Source organism: Castor canadensis, chromosome 17 (genome assembly GCF_047511655.1).
Source record: "Castor canadensis chromosome 17, mCasCan1.hap1v2, whole genome shotgun sequence".
In the NCBI taxonomy this organism is placed as follows: domain Eukaryota; kingdom Metazoa; phylum Chordata; class Mammalia; order Rodentia; family Castoridae; genus Castor; species Castor canadensis.
Window position 1 is genome coordinate 519,213 of NC_133402.1, and position 17,997 is coordinate 537,209.

Consider the following 17,997-nt stretch of genomic DNA (forward strand, 5'->3'; position numbering starts at 1 on the left):
CACTGCTTTGTGCCTGCCAGACTGACCCCAGGCTTTGTTGACCCTTTGTCCCCTGTGCTTGACCTTGCTGACCTGCAGCCATTCATTGGGTTCACATTTCCAACCGTGAGAGCTGAGGGTGGACTGGCATGGCTAGGCCTGGTTACAAACCACACTATACTACATTTCACAGGGGACTGAGCCTGGCTGAGGCAGGCCGGGACAGCCCACCTCCTCAAGCCAAGCCCTTGCTCACAGCCCCTACTGGTAGACCATCCCCACAGCTATATGCTACTGCAAGTGGGTTCTCGGGTTGGCACCTTCTGTAAGAAAGCACCTGGAGGGGTATGGGGGCTTTGCAGGACCCTGCTCAGCCAGGGATATGTTGGATGCCCCAGAGGTCAGAGCTGAGTGGGATGGGGACATTCCACTTTTAATATGGCCTCTGTTCTAGGCACCCACCTGTACTCTCTTCCTTGGGAGCATCCTGGGCCTCAAACCCCTCCCTGGCTGGGGCCTGCCAGGCTGCAGTGAACTTCTGCCCAGGCCCCATGCAAACACCACCTGTGGTCCAGCCACCCTCTGCCCCCACCTCCTCAGACAGGAGACACTGGCGCCTGTCAGCCATGCTGGCCAGACCATACTCATTACCGTGCCTCCTGGGTGAAGTCGGATGAAGGGCCATTCCGGCGTTTTCTTTCCTGTCTGGAGAAAACCACTCCCCCTGGACCTCTGGAGCCACAGAAAGGTTTGCAAGGGCAGATTCCAGGCAGTCCTTTGTCCAGCTAACAGCTTTGATCTTTTGATCTCTGCTGAAAGCCTGACTGGCTCCCTGCCCTCCCCCACAGGGGAGGGGCCTCTGGTCCAGCTGGAGGTGGATGCTGGCTCTCGTGCCTTCTGTCCCCCAGCAACTTCTAGGATGCTTGCTCCTTTCAGGGCGCACTTAGATGCCCTGGGAACCTCTACATGAATGTCCCATGTGAGCCACACTTGTGCTGGGCCACATGGCCAGTGCACATAAGCCATCTGTTTCCACCCCAGAATAGCCATGGGACCCCAACTTTTTTGTACCTGCCTTGTCCAAAGAGCCTGAGGAGCACAGCATCCTGGCCAGGAGCCAGGGGCCCAGTTTTGGTGGAGGGGTCTCTGGGAGGTTACGTCCTGCTGAGTCAGGCCCCCACTAGTGGTCAGCAGGTCAACTCCAAGACCTGTCAGCATATGTGAACCTAAAAAGGTCATGGAGGAGATGAAGAGTCTTTTCAGGGAAGAGAACAGAATTCTCACCATTTGCTGGGCTGAAAGTGGAGCCTCTGTGCTTTACCTATCACTCAGGTGACAGGTGCCAACCTGAACCTGCCTTGGGGGAAGCCCAAGCTATCGGTCAGTTAGAGATGGTATAAGTGCCTGTCCACCCTCAGCCAGCACATGGGAGACCCAAGGGTAGGGGACAAAAGCTGAGATCTGCCAGCCCTGCCCCCTCCCCTCCTGAGTGGAAGTGGGAGGGTCTTCAAGGAGACTTTGATCCCTGCTGGGCTCCAGCTTGTGGAGGGAGGGACTCGGGTTACAGCATCTCCCTCTCTGGCCAGAGCTGGCCCTTCTCCGCCCCTCAGTGACCCTTGTGGCCAGTGGCTCTGAGCTTCAGGGCCTCTGGCCCCTCCCTATCCCTCCCTCCTCTCCCACTCCCTGCCCCTTGCTGACCAGGGCCTGGAAGCCACCCACAGTTGTTAGGAGAGGGGCCAGGCTGGAGAGAGGCAGGCGCCACATGGACAAGCTCTGAGACCTCAAAGCCCACCAGTTTGGGGTGCAAGGAGGGAGCATCTGCTGTGAGCTCCAGGCTCAGTGGCCCAGGAGTCGTCAGAAAGGGAGGACCATCCAAGGCAGCAGTTCCAAGCCCAGAGGGTGGATGCCTGCAGGGAGTCGCAGCTCTGTGGGGCCTAAGGAGGGGCTGGTGGCCATACACCCCTGCCCCCTGGCCCAGAGGTCCCCATGCCCGCCCTGCAGCTGCTTCTCCCTCTGCTGCTTGTCATCAGCATCATTGGGCTGACTGTGGGTGCTGGCCCACTGCCAGAGCCTGGGAGTCATCCAGGTGTGTGCCCCAACCAGCTCAGCCCACACCTGTGGGTCGACGCCCAGAGCACCTGTGAGCGTGAGTGCATCAGGGACCAGGTGAGTCCTCAGACCCCAGGAATCCTTGGGCCCCACCCCTGTACTCCTTTCCTCTGTAGGGGGAGGGGACCCCGTCTCCAGAAGCCCACTTCCTCCTGGGTCTTTTCACACTTCTGCCTAGATTTTGGGTCATGGCATGTATGAGGGGCCCACAGGACATTCACATCTTTGCCCTCACCTGTCTGAAGAACAAGAGCCCCATTGTGCACTCTGCTGGGCCATCTCATCCTCACCAAACCTGCCCCCTCCTGCCTATCTCTGAGGACAAGCAGACATAGGTCTCTGACCCACCATCATAAACTGCATCACCCTGCCCTGAGCTGTGGCCCTTCCCCCACACAGGACGGGGACAGGCTTCCAAGGGTTGGGCACAAGACTGCCTGTGATGGCAGAGTAGTTGGGGGGCTACTGTCCTGCCTTTGAGCCTGGACCTCAGCACGCTCATCTGCACTACTGGAGTGATGATGAGACTTGCTTATGGGTTTTGAGGACTCGGTGAGGGTGAAGGAGGGGATGCATGTGGCCTTGCAGCTCATACTGGACAGAAGACCCTGTCCGATTTCCAGAGGGGAAATTGAGGCTTGAAGTGCAGCCGCAGGGCAGAGGCTCACTTCTGCCCCATCTGTATACTCTGGCACAGGGGCAAGGTTGGAGACCCTGGGGGGAGGGCTAAGAGGGAGTCAGGGTATACACTGAAGTACCCCCACCCCCAGGACTGCACAGCCTCCGAGAAGTGCTGCACCAACGTGTGTGGGCTGCAGAGCTGCGTGGCAGCCCGATTCCCTGATGGTGGCCCAGCCACACCCTCAATGGCAGCCTCCTGTGAGGGCTTCCAGTGCCCACAGCAGGGTTCTGATTGCGATATCTGGGATGGGCAGCCCGTGTGTCGCTGCCGTGACCGCTGTGAGAAGGAACCTAGCTTCACCTGCGCCTCAGATGGCCTCACCTACTATAACCGCTGCTACATGGACGCAGAGGCCTGCCTGCGTGGCCTTCACCTGCATGTTGTGCCCTGCAAGCACATCCTCAGCTGGCCTTCCAGCAGCCCTGGGCCACCTGAGACCACTGCCCGCCCGACGCCTGGAGCCGCCCCCATGCCACCTGCCCTGTACAGCAGCCCCTCCCCACAGGCGGTACATGTGGGAGGCACAGCCAGCTTCCACTGTGATGTCAGCGGCCGCCCTCCACCCGCTGTGACCTGGGAAAAGCAGAGCCACCAGCGGGAGAACTTGATCATGCGCCCTGACCAGATGTACGGCAACGTGGTGGTCACCAGCATAGGGCAACTGGTGCTCTACAATGCCCGGCCCGAGGATGCTGGCCTGTACACTTGCACTGCACGCAACGCCGCCGGCCTTCTGCGAGCTGACTTCCCCCTCTCTGTGGTCCAGCGGGTGCCAGCAAGGGACAGAGCCCCGGGTGTCCCGGCCCTGGCCCAGTGCCTGCCCAATACACAGGCCTGTGCTGGCCCTCCAGCCCCCCAACTCGTCCTCTGGCATTTTGACCCGCAACGGGGTGGCTGCATGACCTTTCCAGCCCTGGAATGTGATGGGGCTGCCCAGGGCTTCGAGACATACGAGGCATGCCAACAAGCCTGTGCCCAAGGCCCTGGGGATGCCTGCACACTGCCGGCTGTTCAGGGTCCCTGCCAGGGCTGGGAGCCACGTTGGGCCTACAGTCCACTGCTGCAGCAGTGCCACCCCTTCGTATACAGTGGTTGTGAGGGCAACGGCAACAATTTTGCCAGCCGAGAGAGCTGTGAGGATGCCTGCCCTGTGCCACGCACAACACCCTGCCGGGCCTGCCGCCTCAGAAGCAAGCTGGCATTGAGCCTGTGCCGCAGTGACTTTGCCATTGTGGGGCGGCTCACGGAGGTGCTGGAGGAGCCTGAGGCTGCAGGTGGCATCGCTCGTGTGGCCCTCGATGATGTGCTCAAAGACGACAAGATGGGGCTAAAGTTCTTGGGCACCAAGTACCTGGAGGTGACGCTGAGTGGCATGGACTGGGCCTGCCCCTGCCCCAACGTGACAGCTGGTGATGGGCCACTGGTCATCATGGGTGAGGTGCATGAGGGTGTAGCTGTGCTGGATGCTGGCAGCTATGTCCGTGCTGCCAGCGAGAAGCGCATCAAGAAGATCATGGAGCTGCTGGAGAAGAAAGTCTGTGATCTGCTCAACCGCTTCCAAGACTAGCCTTGCCCACCAGCCCTGCTCCTGCCCTTCCGCCTGCTGAATAAACACATACCTCTCACCCCTGGAACTCATGGCCTGCTGGTGCTAGTTGGAGGACCCTAAACCTTCCAGGTGCCCCTGCTCCTAGCCTGCTCTCCAGCTGGGGTCTTGCCACCAGTTAGGACTTTGGCTCCTGTTTGAGGTCACCAAGGGGTACCAGTTCACTCCCAGATTGCTCCTGTAGACCCACAGCAGTCTTCAGAAGCACAGAAAGGTCCCAGCTCCATGCTGCCTCAGCAATTGCCCCTGGGTCGTCCCTCCCCCCAAGCAACACAGCCAGGATGCTCCCAAGTTCTGACCTCACGGGCCTGCCCCTCCTGTCCACCCACCCCCATTAGGTGCTCTCAGGAGACAGTGTGGTGGACATCCACACAGGAAATGTTTTATTACAAGGTAGGCTGGGTCCAGGCTCTTACCAGCCCCACAGTCACCAGCCAAGAGCCCAAATTAGGTAGAGCTGACCAGCCTGGCTGAGGGTGTCAGGGATTTGAATCTGGTTTGTGCCTTTGGCAGAGATGTAGACACACAGGATGAAGGAGAAGGGTTACTTTTTCCGGAAAATCAGGCACTTGTTGTTGGCTGGCATGTCCACCTAAAGAAATGCTTTGCTAGAGTGGCCCTTGGTCTTCACAAAGGTCACCTGCCCCCAACCTGCCACACCTACCATTCTCTCCAGGAGCAGACCACTGGCGTGGCCCAGTTCCTCCAGGATAGCTGTGTCTCGCAGCCCCCATTCTGGGTTCCTGAGGTAGGGAGGGAGACAAGGGGGTTGGGGCGAAGGAGGAACCCATGCCACCTGCCATCTGAGCCTGGGCCCCTCCCATCCAGTTCTGACCTGCATCTGAGGGCCAGGTCAAAGTCCACGTTGCTCTGGGGAGAGATCTTCCCATTGACTGCATAGGGCTGCAGGGACAGGGGGCACAGCCCACAGGGTCAGCCATTCTCCTGTGGGCCACAGACTGATTTGTAGGCTGGGGCCCAGAGGATGGAAAGTTCACTCCCTTCCTACCCCCAAGTAGGGAGAAGACAAGGACCAGCTGGTGAGCTTTGGGTTACAAAGATGAGCCAGTGAGGGAAGCACCTGCGGCTTTTGAGCCCTCCCTGCCCCCCACACACACCAAGGAAGTATCACTCACCCCGTAGGTGATAAGCACAGCCTTGGGTTTGAGCAGATGTCCTGCTGCTCTGAAGAGCCCCTGGGGAGAAAGAGGCAGAGCGCGATGAGTTACTACCCCCAGACCCCAAAGAGCCCTGCGTTGGACAATGGAGATTCGCACTCGGCGGTGGTTAGGAGACCCTGCCTACCTCCCTCCAGAGCAGAGAAAGGGTGGACTCCAGGCTGCCACCTACCTCAGTGCAGCTCAGGGGACTGATGTGGATCATGTTGATGCAGAGCAGCAGGTCCAGCGACTGCGGCAGAATGCCACCCCATTGTTCCCACTCCCAGGTGACATCCAGGTACAATGGGGCCTTCACGTTGGACAGGCCCTGGGCTTGAGTGGTGGCAGCGATGCTGTGGAGGGCAGCGCATGGGCAGGGGCGGGCCAGGCATCTCAACAAGGCACCGAGGAGTGGCCAGCGAGTGGGCCTCGGAAGGGCTCAGGCAACCCTACCCTGCAGCATGTCGCTTCCACAACCTATGTTCGGCACCCCAGGCCCGGGCCCACCCTCTCTGCCAGGCCTGTCCGGGTCTGTCTCCTCGCCCCATCGCCCACGCTGGCCGGAGTGGCGGTAGGGGAGGACAAGGGGACAGCACGCCGCCGCACCTGTCCAGGCAGCGCTGGTCCACGTCGGATGGCTGCCACTCGGCGTGCGGGAAGGCCTGAGCGAAGTGTGCCGCATGCTGGCCGGAGCCTGAGGCCACCTCGAGTACGCGGACGCCGCGCTGGGCCGGGTCCACATACTGCTGCAGCACGCGCAGGATGGGCTCCTTGTTCCGCTCCGCTGCGGCCGCCACCAGCATCACAGCCGCGTCGCCCGCCCAGCCAGGACTCAGCGCAGGGCGCGACGGGAACTGTGGCCAAGACGCGCGCGGGGCACGTCGGGAGCTGTGGTCCGACTGTCGTTGGGTAACTTCCCAGGAGGAGGCGCGCGGCTCCTTAAAGGGTCCTCAACTCCCGGAGGCGCGATCCCGGCGGCCTGGCGCTGGAAAGACCCCAGGCGGGGGACCGGGAACGACCTGTACTGCGTTTTCACACGAGCCTCTCAGTTTGAGCAATCTGACACCCACACGACGCCAGTGTTTTCAGAGCGTTCGTCACTCTAAAATGTTCGGTGTTTTCACTCTGCTGCAATGGCACACGCGCGTCTCCCTTCTCTCTGGTCTACGTTTTTGTAAAGTGTCAGCAGAGAACTGGAGCTCATTTCCGAAATGGGAAAAGAAAACGAGGCTGCGCCGCCCGGGAATCGAACCCGGGTCGCAAGAATGGGAATCTTGCATGATACCACTACACCAGCGGCGCCGTTGTACGCCGGGCTTTCCCCGAAGACTTAGGAATTGTGATGCAAGGCAGCCTGCACGAGATTACTGCGCATGTGCTACCACTAACCTCACCCGACCCTGCTGTCCTGGGCTTGGCGGACTGCGCTCAGCAGATCCTGTGGCGTCGCCCGACGCCTGAGGGAAAGAAGTGGAGGTGAGGTGGGCGACACGGATTTGAGGACAGCCTGGATGTGAGCCTGGGCTGTGAAAACGATTTGGAAGCCAGTGGGGCGGGGACGGGGGCGGGACCCAGGAGGGGTCTTGGTGGGCGTGGCTTTCAGGGGGGCGTGGTCGGGAGTCGGGCCATCCGGACCCGGTAGGTCTCGCATGGTACTCGGTGATGCCCAGGGCTTCTCTGTGAAACTGAGACAACCAGCACCATTTCGGAACTAACGGGTGGATAGTGGGAGGGGATCGTGACCAATGAAATGAAGTCCGACACCGCGATGTGTGCACGCCCAAGGGTGCTTCACGGGTGGTCAGTTTGGGGGTCTATATCTCGGAGGGGCCCCGCTTCAGAAAGGTGAAGGGCCGTGCTCTGCTGAGACTCGCTGAGAACCCTCACATCGACTTCAGTTTGGGGTTCATGTTAAAGGCATAACCGGGGTTGAGTATCAGCTGGGATGCCCAAGTAGGGTGTGAGTATGGTTAGACTAGGGAGGCCAGTGACATGGCCCAGGGCAACCACTCTGGACAGCCCCCAGGAAAGTGGCCAGTCGGGATTCAGGGGTCTCCAGAAATCTTTCCCCAGTCTTCTCTCTATAGGCAGCCCTATCACATGGACATTGATGTCCAGTGTTTGAGGTGACCCCGACTGGGTCCTGCAGTGGGCTTTCTCTCGTTACAGACCCAGCCTTTTGTTACCTGGATCACCATTTGCATGGTCTCCTGGATTTTTGGCATAGCATCTTCCCTGTGTCACAGTCCCAGAGAGGTGTTGGTGTCTCCTTCCTCTTGTATTCCTGTCCTGGAACTCACCTCACAGGGAGTCCAGAAAGATGGCCTGTGATGGCCAGTGTGCCTCTTACACCCAGGCTTCACTGGAATTCTCTGGGCACAGAGGAGAGGGGCCCAAGATTGATCTTCCTGCCTCCCCCACCTTGTTGTATGGAGCTGCTATAAGAAACTGCCTTGCAATGGCATTGTGTTTAAGGGTACTTAACCCTGGTTGGTGCCTGCTTACGGTGTTCATCACTCTGGGCAGGATGCCATGGATGGGTCAACATTTGCCCTCACCACTGGCAGAGAAGCAGCCACACCTGGCTGAGGGGCTTTGCTGTGGTCAGCATATGTAAGCATATATTTCCTGGAAAGTATGTGTGTCAGATGCTAGAACCCATGGGATGGCACCTCCTTGGGGTAGCTGGGCTTGAATTTATTGGGACTGGATTATTGTTTGGGCCAGAAGTATAGACTTCTTAGAGCTGAATTTGGCTCCTGGGTGCCCCCCACAGACTTTTTTTTTTTTTTGAGACAGGGTCTGTGTAACTCAGGCTGGCCTCAAACAATCTTCCTGACTCAGCCTCCAAAGTGCTGGGATTATACACATGCACCACCATGCCTGTTTTCTTGTGTGTGTGGTCCTGGGGATTAAATCCAGGGCATCTCACATAGCTTTACCACTGAGCCATACCCTCAACCCAGGTACCTCCCTTGAGGGACTTACATAATACTGGGTAGAAGGTGATGCGACAGGTAGGAGCCACCTTTCCAAATGAGTTTATCCTCATGATCACACCACTAGGGCCTAGGGAGCCACAGGTCCTCCACTCTGTGCTCTGAAAGGAACACGGGGTTTCTTGGTCCTTCCACCCACACAGTGGCACCTCCAGGCATTGACCTAGATCCTTGTTCCACCCCTTGGATGCACTTCCTCTTCCAATCTGCCCTGTTTTGGGGTCTGGTCTATAGGAGGAGTTCAGGCAATGTCCAATCCCACTGTCCATCCCACCCCCAAAAGGACTGATGGCAAGGCCCCAGCAGGCCTAGAGCCAACAGCAGGACTGAGCTGTCTTCCCGGTCCAATCTCACGTACCCACCATTCACTGGACCCCATGCCAGTGGGGAATCCTCCCAAGCCCTTGCTGTTCCTCCTCCATCCTTCACCCACCACTCTCCCTGTGGGTTCTGTAACAAATCACCCCAGAGTTTGATAGCTTGGTACAACAAATTTATTTTCTCACAGTTCTGAAGAGAAGTCAGTTCCCTCCGAAGCTCCTTGGCTTGTGGCCATATCACTCCAGTGTTTGCCCTAGCCTTTTCACATTGGCCTCCTCTGTGTCCGGATCTCCTTCTCTTTCTCTTAAAAGGGCACTAGTCATATGAGATAGGACCCACCCTAATTCAGGATGATTTTATCCTAAAAGTCTTGCCTTCTATTATATTTACAAAGACTCTACTCCAAATAAGGTTGCATTATGAGGTTGTGGGTACACACATCTTTTGGGGTCATTTGGAAGAAGGCTGAGAAACTAGCTGAGCAGTGCTTTAGTACTCAGCCACTGCCTTTTCCTGGGGGGCTGCTGGTCACCCCTTTATGAGCAGAAACAGAACCCCACTTTAAGCCTGGGCTGGTCAGGGCATGGGTCTAGACCTGGAAAATCCACTGAGGGTGACTGAAATCTTGACCGTCTTTCTCCTTTACATAAAATGTTGGGGTCATATTTAGAGACTTTTCCAAGAGGAGAAAAGGTACTTTTTTATTTTGGGCAGGTTTTTTTGGTTTGGTTTGGTTTGGTTTTTTGGTGGGATTGGGGCTTTGCACTTGCAAAGGCTTGAGTCACACCTCTAGTGCATTTTGCTGTGGTGATTTTGAAGATGGGGTTCTTGAGAACTATTTGCCAGGGCTGGAATCAAGCTGCAATCCTCCCAATCTCAGCCTCCCAAGAAGCACTGGCACCTGGCAGGTCTTTTTTTTTTTTTTTAGTTTTTAACTTAGGATCTTGCATTTGCAAGTGCTCTACCACTTGAACCATACTCCCAGGCCTTTAAAAGGTATTTAAAAAATTACATGATTGGGTTTTTTTCTTATGCTGCACTCTCAGTGAGGGCCCTCCTGTCCAACTGCCCAGTTCCAGAATGGGCCCTTACCTCTCTGACTACAGCAAATGTGCTGACTGCAAAATGCTGCCTCGGTGGGGACTTCACAGGCAGTGTTGGTCCACAGAAGGACACAGGCCTGGATATCCTGCACCAGGCTGCCTGGGTTCCTGCTCAAATAGAAGTGGCTCCACTGACCCTGCAGCAGAGCTGGAGTCATGGCAGGAGCACACGGCCCATCCAGACCTTGACCTCTTAGGGCTCTGGTCCAGGCTGTCCTTGTTTCTCAGATGCCCACTCTCACCTGGAGAGCTCCACAAGGCTCCATCTTCAGTCTGGAGTGGGTCTGGGAACAATGAGACTGGAAAGCCTCCTCTAGGGGAGACCAGCCTCCTTACAGAAGCTGGAGGCTTAGGTTGCCTGACCTCCACCTCCCTCTGACCTCCTGGGAATTACCTTCACCTCACCTGTCTACTCCCCCCTCAGACTGCAAGGTCAAGTTTGCTCACTGCTCCCTGGAAGTCCTTTTGAGGGCTTCTGAACCCAACCTTGGACTTCAGATGCAGCCTGTTGCTAGGGCTCCACGTTTGGCTCTTGTGGCTTGGCCACTGGTGGTTTAGACAAAGACCTGGTTTGTCTGCCCTTCAATGGGGCCATGCAAGGCTGGGTTCTAGGCAGGTCTGTATCATCTTTCAGTGGGTGGCACCCTCTTTGTAGGGGACCCTACCCTCAGCTCAGGTCAGCATGGGGAACAAATACTCCCCACACCAGAGTCTTGCACACACCCCCACTCTGACCAGCAGTTCCTTCTTGCCCAGGCCTTCAGTGGCTCTTCCTTGGGGAAACATGTGCACTCCAGCAGCAGGTCCCCACCACCCTGTCCTGCCTTCCCAGCACGTGCGTGATTGAGCAGCATGCTCAAGGCCACCAGGAGAGCCCAGGGCAGGCCACAAGCTGCACAGATGACTCAGGACCACATTGGCCTTGGAGGAACTGGTGCTTGGTTGAGTGCTAGTGGGGGAGGACGGCACAATGGGGGAAGAAATGGCACAGTTGTCAAGGAGGGTCAGGTTGGCCAGGAAGTGCCCCTTCTCAAGAGGCAGACTCAGGCCTTGACTCCCTGGGTATGTGCCTGACTGGGGACTGCATGGCCCATTCCCTTGCTGCTCACCAGCCTCTTCTGCCCTCTTAGGGCCACAGGCCTCAGCCTTCACATAGCTGGGGAGGGGAGGCTTCTGTCCTCCAGCCTGCTCAGGACAGGGGCTGCAGGGGCTAGGAGAGGCAGGACAGTCCTACTTCCTGGGGGGATCACAGGAGAGAGTAGGAACACAGTCACATTGGGTAGCCTGGGAGGGAGAAAGAGCAGATGGGTGGGATGGGTCAGCTACTCACTCCCACCAGGAGCCATTGCACATCTTGCTTATTTGGAGATTTGACTGCAATATTTCCCTGCCATCCGTCCCATCAGACTGAACCTCCCACATCTCTGTGGAGGGGTAGGGAACCTGAGGCTAAGGTGGAAGCAGCAGGAGCCCCAGGGATAGATTTCAAGTTAGGCAGCCACTAACTCTCAAATCAGCATTTGTTTTCTGGAGGGTCATTAAGGATGGAACCCAGCCACAGGATTACTGGAGGCTTTAGGCCCCACCCACCAGTACTATGGTTTCCCTCCTGCCCAGGGCATCTTTCCCCAGATGCCCTGGGGCAGTCCAGCAGGGGCTCTTGGTACTTAGTTTCTGAGAAGCCCTATCATAAGGAGAGGCAACTCCAGGAACTCTTGGGAAGGAGCTCTGAGGCAGAGATTGCTGGCTGTCAGTGCCCTCCCCTGCTTTGTCTGGTTCCTGGGCCTCCAGCCTCCTTGCTGGGCAGCCTTGAGACACTGTCACTTCCTGTCCCATGGGGATATTCCCAGGGCCTCATGACTGCCCAAGTCCACCTCATTTGTCAGACCCCTCATTCTAAATAGAGGTAAGATAAGGGTAACTTCATACAGGTCCAGGCTTCTCCAGGCTGAGAGTTCTCAAATATGAGTAGGAACACACTTGCTTCTGTGTGTGCAAGGATCCCCCAGCCCAAAGACCCCCCCAGCACAGAGGCCCTCCTACCAGAGCCTCCAGCACAAAGACCTCCCCCCGCCCCCCAGCACAGAGGCCCTCCCATCAGAGCCTCCAGCCCAAAGACCTCCCTAGGACAGAGACCTTCCCACCGGAGAGCCCTAGCCAGAGACCCCTCAGTGCAGAGACCCTCCCAGTACAGATATCCCCAACAGAGACGCCTCCACGACCCAGTGCAGCGCCCATCTTGCCTGTGAAGGGTGGGGCCCTCAGAGCTCCGAGGACCCCGGCCTATACCCCGACCGAAGATTGAAGATCGTGGGGACTCACGGGCCATAAAGCCAGTGCCCCGCCCACAGACTGGCCCCGGGCGCTCCCGGTTGCCACCTAGCGCCCGCTTGGGGGCGGTGGTCAGCCCGGCGCCCCGCCCCTCCCTCAAAGTGCCTAGTACTGGGCTACCCGGGTGTGCACTGCCCCTTTAAGAGCGGGGGGCGTGTGCGCGCTGCCCCGCCCCTCTCCGCCCGCCCGCCTCGCTTAAAGGGACCGTGCCCGTGGTCTAGCAGAGTGGAGCCGGCGGAGAGCGCCGGGTCTGGCTGTGGTGGGCGGCGTGCTGGACGGCACACCATGTACACCATCACCAAGGGGCCTAGCAAACTGGTCGCGCAGCGCCGCACAGGTGCGCCAGGGCGGGCGGGCGGGCGGGGGGGGGGCGGTGGGACGCGGTGGCCGCTGGCCCACGGTGGCTGACGCGTCCTTCGCTCTTGGCCCGCAGGTCCCACGCAGCAGCAGGTGGAAAGCAGGCTTGGCGAGCTCCTGAAATGCCGGCAGCCGGCGCCGCATACCGGACCGCCTCCCCGCGCGCAGTCCTCTGCGCACCCCGGCCCCTGGCCCCTGGCGAGGTGAGAGCAGCCGGCCGGACAGGAGGGTGACCTTGGGGAAGGTTGGCGGGGATCGGCCGCTCGCACCGGCCGGCAGTCGCGGGCGCTTTTCCGCTTACCTGGCCGCGGAGGGCTGGGCCCGGCGTGTGCGGACCCTCTAGTCACGTGGGGCCTCGCGGGCCTCCTGCCTACTCCTGCGTGGCTCGGGTTCTGGGCGCCTGCAGCGGACGCCCTGGGCGACCTTGGGCTGCGCGGCTGGACCCCTTTGGGGCGGCGAGGTCAAGGTTTGGGGAGATCTGCCCATGGCGCCAGCCCTCAAGGTCTCCTGCCTCTGCCCTTGCAGGAGAGACGCACATGCTTCCTTCTAGCCTTGCCAAGCCCCTGCCCTCCTCTGCCCTTCACCCAGACACCCTGGGACACTGGAGCACCTCCTTCCCAGCAGATCCCCAGGGCCTGCTGGGGCCCACAGCTTCCTGCCTTTTCCAGGCAGCCCAGTGCCCCAAAGAGGCTCAGTCCTGGCTACTTTGGCCTCCAGGGACCTGGAGGTAGCCCACCCCCACCTCCAGGGCTGAATATGGCTTAATTTACTCCAAGTCTTTCCTGGGCCTGTGGACTTTGCTCCTGCCCCCTGCAGGCCTTTGGGCTCCTGGGCTCAGGCCCTGGTGGGAGTAACATGTGAAGGGGCAATGTGGGGCACTCCACGGGAGGGGGACCCAGCAGGAAGGGGTCTTTCCAAGTTGATGACAGACAACCTCCAGGGTGGCCAGAAGTTAGGACAGCTGTAGTTGGAGGGAGGGTGTTGCTAGCCACTGCCCACCTTTCAGCTACTGGGCCTCAGGTGCCACAGGTAGGAGAGTCCTGTGGGTAGTCATGTGTGGTGTTCTGGCAGAGTGGAGTTTTCCTGCAGGAGGGGTTGCATCCTCCAGGAAAGTGTCTTGGCCAGAGGTGTCTCCTAGGGAGGGGGTAAGCAGGGCAAAGGGAGAGGAAGTGCATTCTGCTAACCTCAGCCTATGTCCTGGATGCCATACCTCGCCTGGGAGGATGCACAGGTGTGTGGCCACCAGGTGGCCAACCCAGTCAGAGTGCTTGGGCTGGAGTGGCTAGAGTGACTCACCCATTTCTTACCGGAGGAAACCCCCTTCTCCAAGATCTCTCGTTGAGGACAGCAAGGGCAGCTCTGTGGCAGAGTTGGGGGGGGTGGTGTCCAGGAGGAAAAGAGATAGTGATGTTCCTTAGAGCCTCAAGGGACACTCCCAGGCCCACTGGCTGTTCTCCCTAGAGACCTTAAAGCCCCCTGAAGTCCTCCATCAGATAGTCATGTGGGGCATGCTGGAGTTGAGGGGGCTTGACCGTGGTGTCTTGCTGGGCTCAAGGAACTGTGGGCAGGGTAGTGTGCATTGCCCTGTCCTTTGGAGGTCACTGGGTAGTACCCCCTTTCCTGAGCACCCCCTCCCAGTCCCTGGTTTTGGAGCTTTGGGCAGCTGTAGGCCTCCATGTGGGACCCCACCCTCCAAAATTGCCCACCCAACTTCTACCATCTTTCTTATCTTTCTCTGTAGCACCTTCCACCACCCACTGTCCCTCTCTCTTACTAACTGTGGGGGTGTGTGTGTATGTGTAGTTGTCACTGCTTGTCCTTCTGCTGGCACATGGCAGAGTCCCAAAGTTTCTGACCCCCAAATGGACAGCTCCTCTTCTGATTAGTCATGGGTCTGGGCACTGCCAGTGATGGTGAATGGGCCAGCTGGGCCTGTGCCTCTGATATGGCTCTTTTCCTGGTGAGAGACAGAGGGGAAAGATGGGGAGATGAAATGGGGCCATGTGATCACCTGTCTCCAGGGACAGGTTGCAGGGGATTGTGTGCTGGGACCACCAAAGCAGAGGATGGTGGGCTAAACCCATCATACTCCATGAAGGGGCAGCCCTATGAGGGGGTGGGGCTAGGTCAGAGAAACTCATTATTGGCATGAGCTGCCAGTGCCTGGCCCAAGTATCATTTTTTCAAATGATATCTTAAAGACCTTTGAAAATACTAGGGGTTCGGTGTTAGGTCTCCTGATAAATCCTGATGCTACCCCTCTTGATGTGTGACACAGGCAGGTCACTTACCCCTCCTACACAGATTTCTAGGCTGAAAAATAGGTGGGCCAGTAGTCACCTCAGGGGTAGTGGGGGTGTTGCACAAGAGGTCCATGGAGCACCATGAGCTGGTCTGCAGGCAGCATCCACTGGGAGTGGGTACAGGTTGACGAGTATCTACAGGTGCACGCTGGGGCTCGTGCCCTTTCCCTTACAGAACTTTGCCTTATATAACTGCAACCTTTTAGCAGAGGTGGGGCAGGGCAGGCTGTGGGTATGCTTGCTGGGGCCCCATTTCAGCTCCAGGGCTACCACCTTGTCTCTTGCAATTCACAGCTCCTTCTTTTTAAAAAATTGATATCCAGTCTCCAAGGTTTCCTGGACTTTGAACCCTTTTGGGGGAGGGTGGTTGAAGGCAAGGGGAGGGGATTTCATGCCCTCTGATTCATGGGGAAACTCAGGCAGAGAGCAGGTCTGGGAGGAGCTCCTGCCCACTGTGGTCCCTACCTGCACATCTAAGATTCTCTGCAGTCACCAGACCCTGCCGGCCCCGGGGCTGGCAGGACCCTGCGCCCCTCAAGACACTCCTCTTTATTTTAGTGCCCCTCTCACCTGAGGAGGAACCCAGAGCGGCGTGGGGCACCTGAGCCCAGGAAGGCGAGCAGGCCGGCCGGGACCGCGAGTGCCTGGCGGAGTGGCAGGCGCAGCCCAGGACTCCGGCTCCCACCTCCTGCTGTAGGTGCGGCCCCATTTCCTCCACGGCCCCACCCCGGGCTTTGTGAGTGCAGGGCTTGGTCAGTTGATGCTGGCCAGGGTGGTCCACCTCTGCTCTGGGCCTGCCTGGTTGGAGGGGCCCAGTAGCCCCCCTGGACCTAGAGTGCAGCACAGTGCCATGAGGGGGGCCATCTCACTTGCGTCGCCCCTGACTCTTGCCATGGGGAGTGGGCCAGAGTTGCGGTCATGTTCTCCCCATTTAGGAACTGCCCTTCCCAGAACTTGGTGCTCATCCCCCTAGGGGCAGGGGGGCAGCTGGGGGAAAGGGAAGGGCAAAGGCTGACCTGTCCTTCTCAGTAAGTTTTCCCATGCTGAGCTGTCATCCAGGTGGACAGGAGAGTGTGGAGGATGGGAAGAACTGCGCCTGGTGGGTGGGGTTGAAAGACCTGGTTGTGCTGAGGTCAGAACCTGAACTGCTGGAGGCCTGGCTGCTGGGCAGTGTGGAGAGGCACTGGGTATGGCCTTGCCAAGAGTCTGGGAGTCCCTCCCTTGGCCTATAGTCACTCACCTCCCTGGGGCTGCAGCTGTGAGCTGAGCTGCCAGGAGCTCAGGGCCTGCAGGAGAGAGTGGCTTCTGGGGGCAGCTACCCAGTGGTCAGACTGGAAGTGCCCCGACTGGACCTGGTCTGAGGCAGTGGGCATGGCCCAAGGGCGCTCTTGAACTGTGTCAGGTGGTTCCTGGGCCTGGCAGGCGCCTACCATGTCCGTCTCCTCCCCCTCCTGCAGTCCGGGGCCGAGGCTGGTGTTCAATCGAGTGAATGCCCGGCGGCCCCTCGCCACCTCCCCATCCCTCGAGGGGGCCCAGGAGACCTACACATTGGCACACGAGGAGAACGTCCGCTTTGTGTCCGAAGGTAGTGAGGGGCCGGAGGGTGTGGCTCAGGCCACTGGGTCCCGTAGCAAGGACCTGGGATGGCCCCTAGTCTTCCCCACTGTAGCCTGACTTTCAGCAGCCTAAGGGCAGGGCTTTTCCTTGGCTCTCTGCCTGTTTGTGTCTACTCTCTGTGCTGGGCTGGAGTCCAGGGTACCTACCAGGCCCTAGGGTGGGAGGGGGTGCCAGGGGCCTGGCTCAGCCTGATTCCCCTTCCCCCACAGCTTGGCAGCAGGTGGAACAACAGCTGGATGGTGGCCCAGCCGGTGAGAGTGGTACAAGGCCTGTGCAATATGTGGAGAGGACCCCTGATCCCCGGCTACAAAGTGAGCCCCCATACCCTGCACTCTCAGGGAGTCTTCCCCTAGCCCCTCTGATCCTGAACTGGGCCCCACCAGTTCAGGGAATTTGGGAGGGGACTCCTGAGCCCAACCCACTTCTTCCCAGTGCCTGCTATGCTTGGAGCCAGGCTTGTGGTCAGCTTGAGGTCAGAGACACCCACTAGTCTGGAAGGCAATATCACTGTCCAGCCTTCTGCTCTGCCCACAGACTTTGTGCCCATTGACTTGGATGAGTGGTGGGCACAGCAGTTCCTGGCCAGAATCACCAACTGTTCCTAGTGGTTGCCCGGAAACGAATGCTGCCATGGTGGACCCTTTGCCAGAAGAGGACCATGGTGCCCTGTCTACCTTGTGGCCTGGCTGGGCACCAGCCACACCTGAAGTGCCAGCATTTGGACTTTTGCACCTGTTGTTCCCTTGGCTTAGCTATCCCAAGCTGCCAGGGCCAGGGGCCAAACCTGTCTGACCTCAATCCTGCTCACTGTGCCCAGGGACCAGCCCCTGGGGCTGGCAGGGAGGAGCTCTAAGCTAATAAAGTTGAGAAACTGCTGTTCGGACTTGGAGTTTGTAGGGCATGTGTGTATGAGTCCCCAGTCCCAGACTTCAGGCCCAGCCCAGCCTCCCCTTGTAGCTGCACCCCTTCTGGTACCCCTGATCCAAGGGCTACAGCTCTGACCAACTCTGTCCCTTGGTTTCTCACCCAGTTGAACAAAGTGCTAGAGCCCTCAGCTGGCTCCCTTTGCTTGAAGTCTGTAGATCCCACTCTGCCCCATCAGACTGCACTCTCACTTTTTCCTGTTGGCATTGATTGGTACCAAACCTGAGCTTCAAGTCCCAGAGCCAAAGACATTAAAGAACTTGCCCTGGAGCCAGGTGTCAGTGGCTTGCCTGTAATCCTAGCTACTCAGGAAGCAGAGATCAGGAGGATTGCGGTTTGAAGCCAGCCCAAATACTTCATGAGACCCTATCTTGAAAAAACCCTTCACAAAAAGGGTTGGTGGAGTGGCTCAAGGTGTAGGACTGAGTTCAAGCTCCCACACTGAAAAAAAAAAAAAAAAGAACTTGCCCTGGAATGGGGATCCTGGCCCAGGACTGGGGTAAGGT

The 17,997-nt window shown here is 58.4% G+C and overlaps 3 protein-coding genes and 1 non-coding gene across 11 annotated transcripts; 2 read left to right on the forward strand and 2 right to left on the reverse strand.

Annotated features, from left to right (window-relative positions):
- Nucleotides 1–54: 54 nt before the first annotated feature.
- Wfikkn1 (WAP, follistatin/kazal, immunoglobulin, kunitz and netrin domain containing 1) lies at nt 55–4,740 on the forward strand. Its single transcript, XM_020176507.2, has 2 exons — nt 55–2,145; nt 2,859–4,740. Exons 1-2 carry the CDS (start codon nt 1,966–1,968, stop codon nt 4,335–4,337), a joined length of 1,659 nt encoding a protein of 552 aa, XP_020032096.2. The 5' UTR covers nt 55–1,965; the 3' UTR covers nt 4,338–4,740.
- Nucleotides 4,734–6,402, reverse strand: Mettl26 (methyltransferase like 26). 3 transcript variants are annotated; one of them, XM_020176534.2, is made up of 6 exons: nt 6,143–6,390; nt 5,727–5,889; nt 5,513–5,572; nt 5,212–5,279; nt 5,041–5,119; nt 4,734–4,968 (listed from the first exon to the last, which is right to left on the reverse strand). In XM_020176534.2, exons 1-6 carry the CDS (start codon nt 6,337–6,339, stop codon nt 4,921–4,923), a joined length of 615 nt encoding a protein of 204 aa, XP_020032123.1. In that variant the 5' UTR covers nt 6,340–6,390; the 3' UTR covers nt 4,734–4,920. The 3 variants fall into 3 exon arrangements, with proteins under 3 accessions (XP_020032123.1, XP_073915338.1, XP_073915339.1); XM_074059237.1 differs by lacking the exon at nt 5,212–5,279 and having other exon boundaries at nt 6,143–6,391; XM_074059238.1 differs by lacking the exons at nt 5,212–5,279; nt 5,727–5,889 and having other exon boundaries at nt 6,143–6,402.
- A 365-nt stretch (nt 6,403–6,767) lies between these two features.
- Trnag-ccc (transfer RNA glycine (anticodon CCC)) lies at nt 6,768–6,838 on the reverse strand. The gene has a single exon. It is a non-coding gene; the product is annotated as a tRNA-Gly (tRNA).
- Nucleotides 6,839–12,471: 5,633 nt separating this feature from the next.
- Nucleotides 12,472–17,450, forward strand: Mcrip2 (MAPK regulated corepressor interacting protein 2). Of its 6 annotated transcripts, none has more exons than XR_002213164.2 (6): nt 12,472–12,627; nt 12,724–12,850; nt 15,509–15,643; nt 16,408–16,535; nt 16,777–16,878; nt 17,102–17,242. XR_002213164.2 is itself a non-coding variant. In XM_020177176.2 (6 exons), exons 2-6 carry the CDS (start codon nt 12,770–12,772, stop codon nt 17,170–17,172), a joined length of 576 nt encoding a protein of 191 aa, XP_020032765.1. In that variant the 5' UTR covers nt 12,472–12,627; nt 12,724–12,769; the 3' UTR covers nt 17,173–17,313. The 6 variants fall into 6 exon arrangements, 5 of the variants coding, with proteins under 5 accessions (XP_020032765.1, XP_073915100.1, XP_073915102.1 ...); XM_020177176.2 differs by having other exon boundaries at nt 15,509–15,647; nt 16,353–16,535; nt 17,102–17,313; XM_074058999.1 differs by lacking the exon at nt 16,408–16,535 and having other exon boundaries at nt 17,102–17,450.
- The last annotated feature ends 547 nt before the right edge of the window (nt 17,451–17,997 follow it).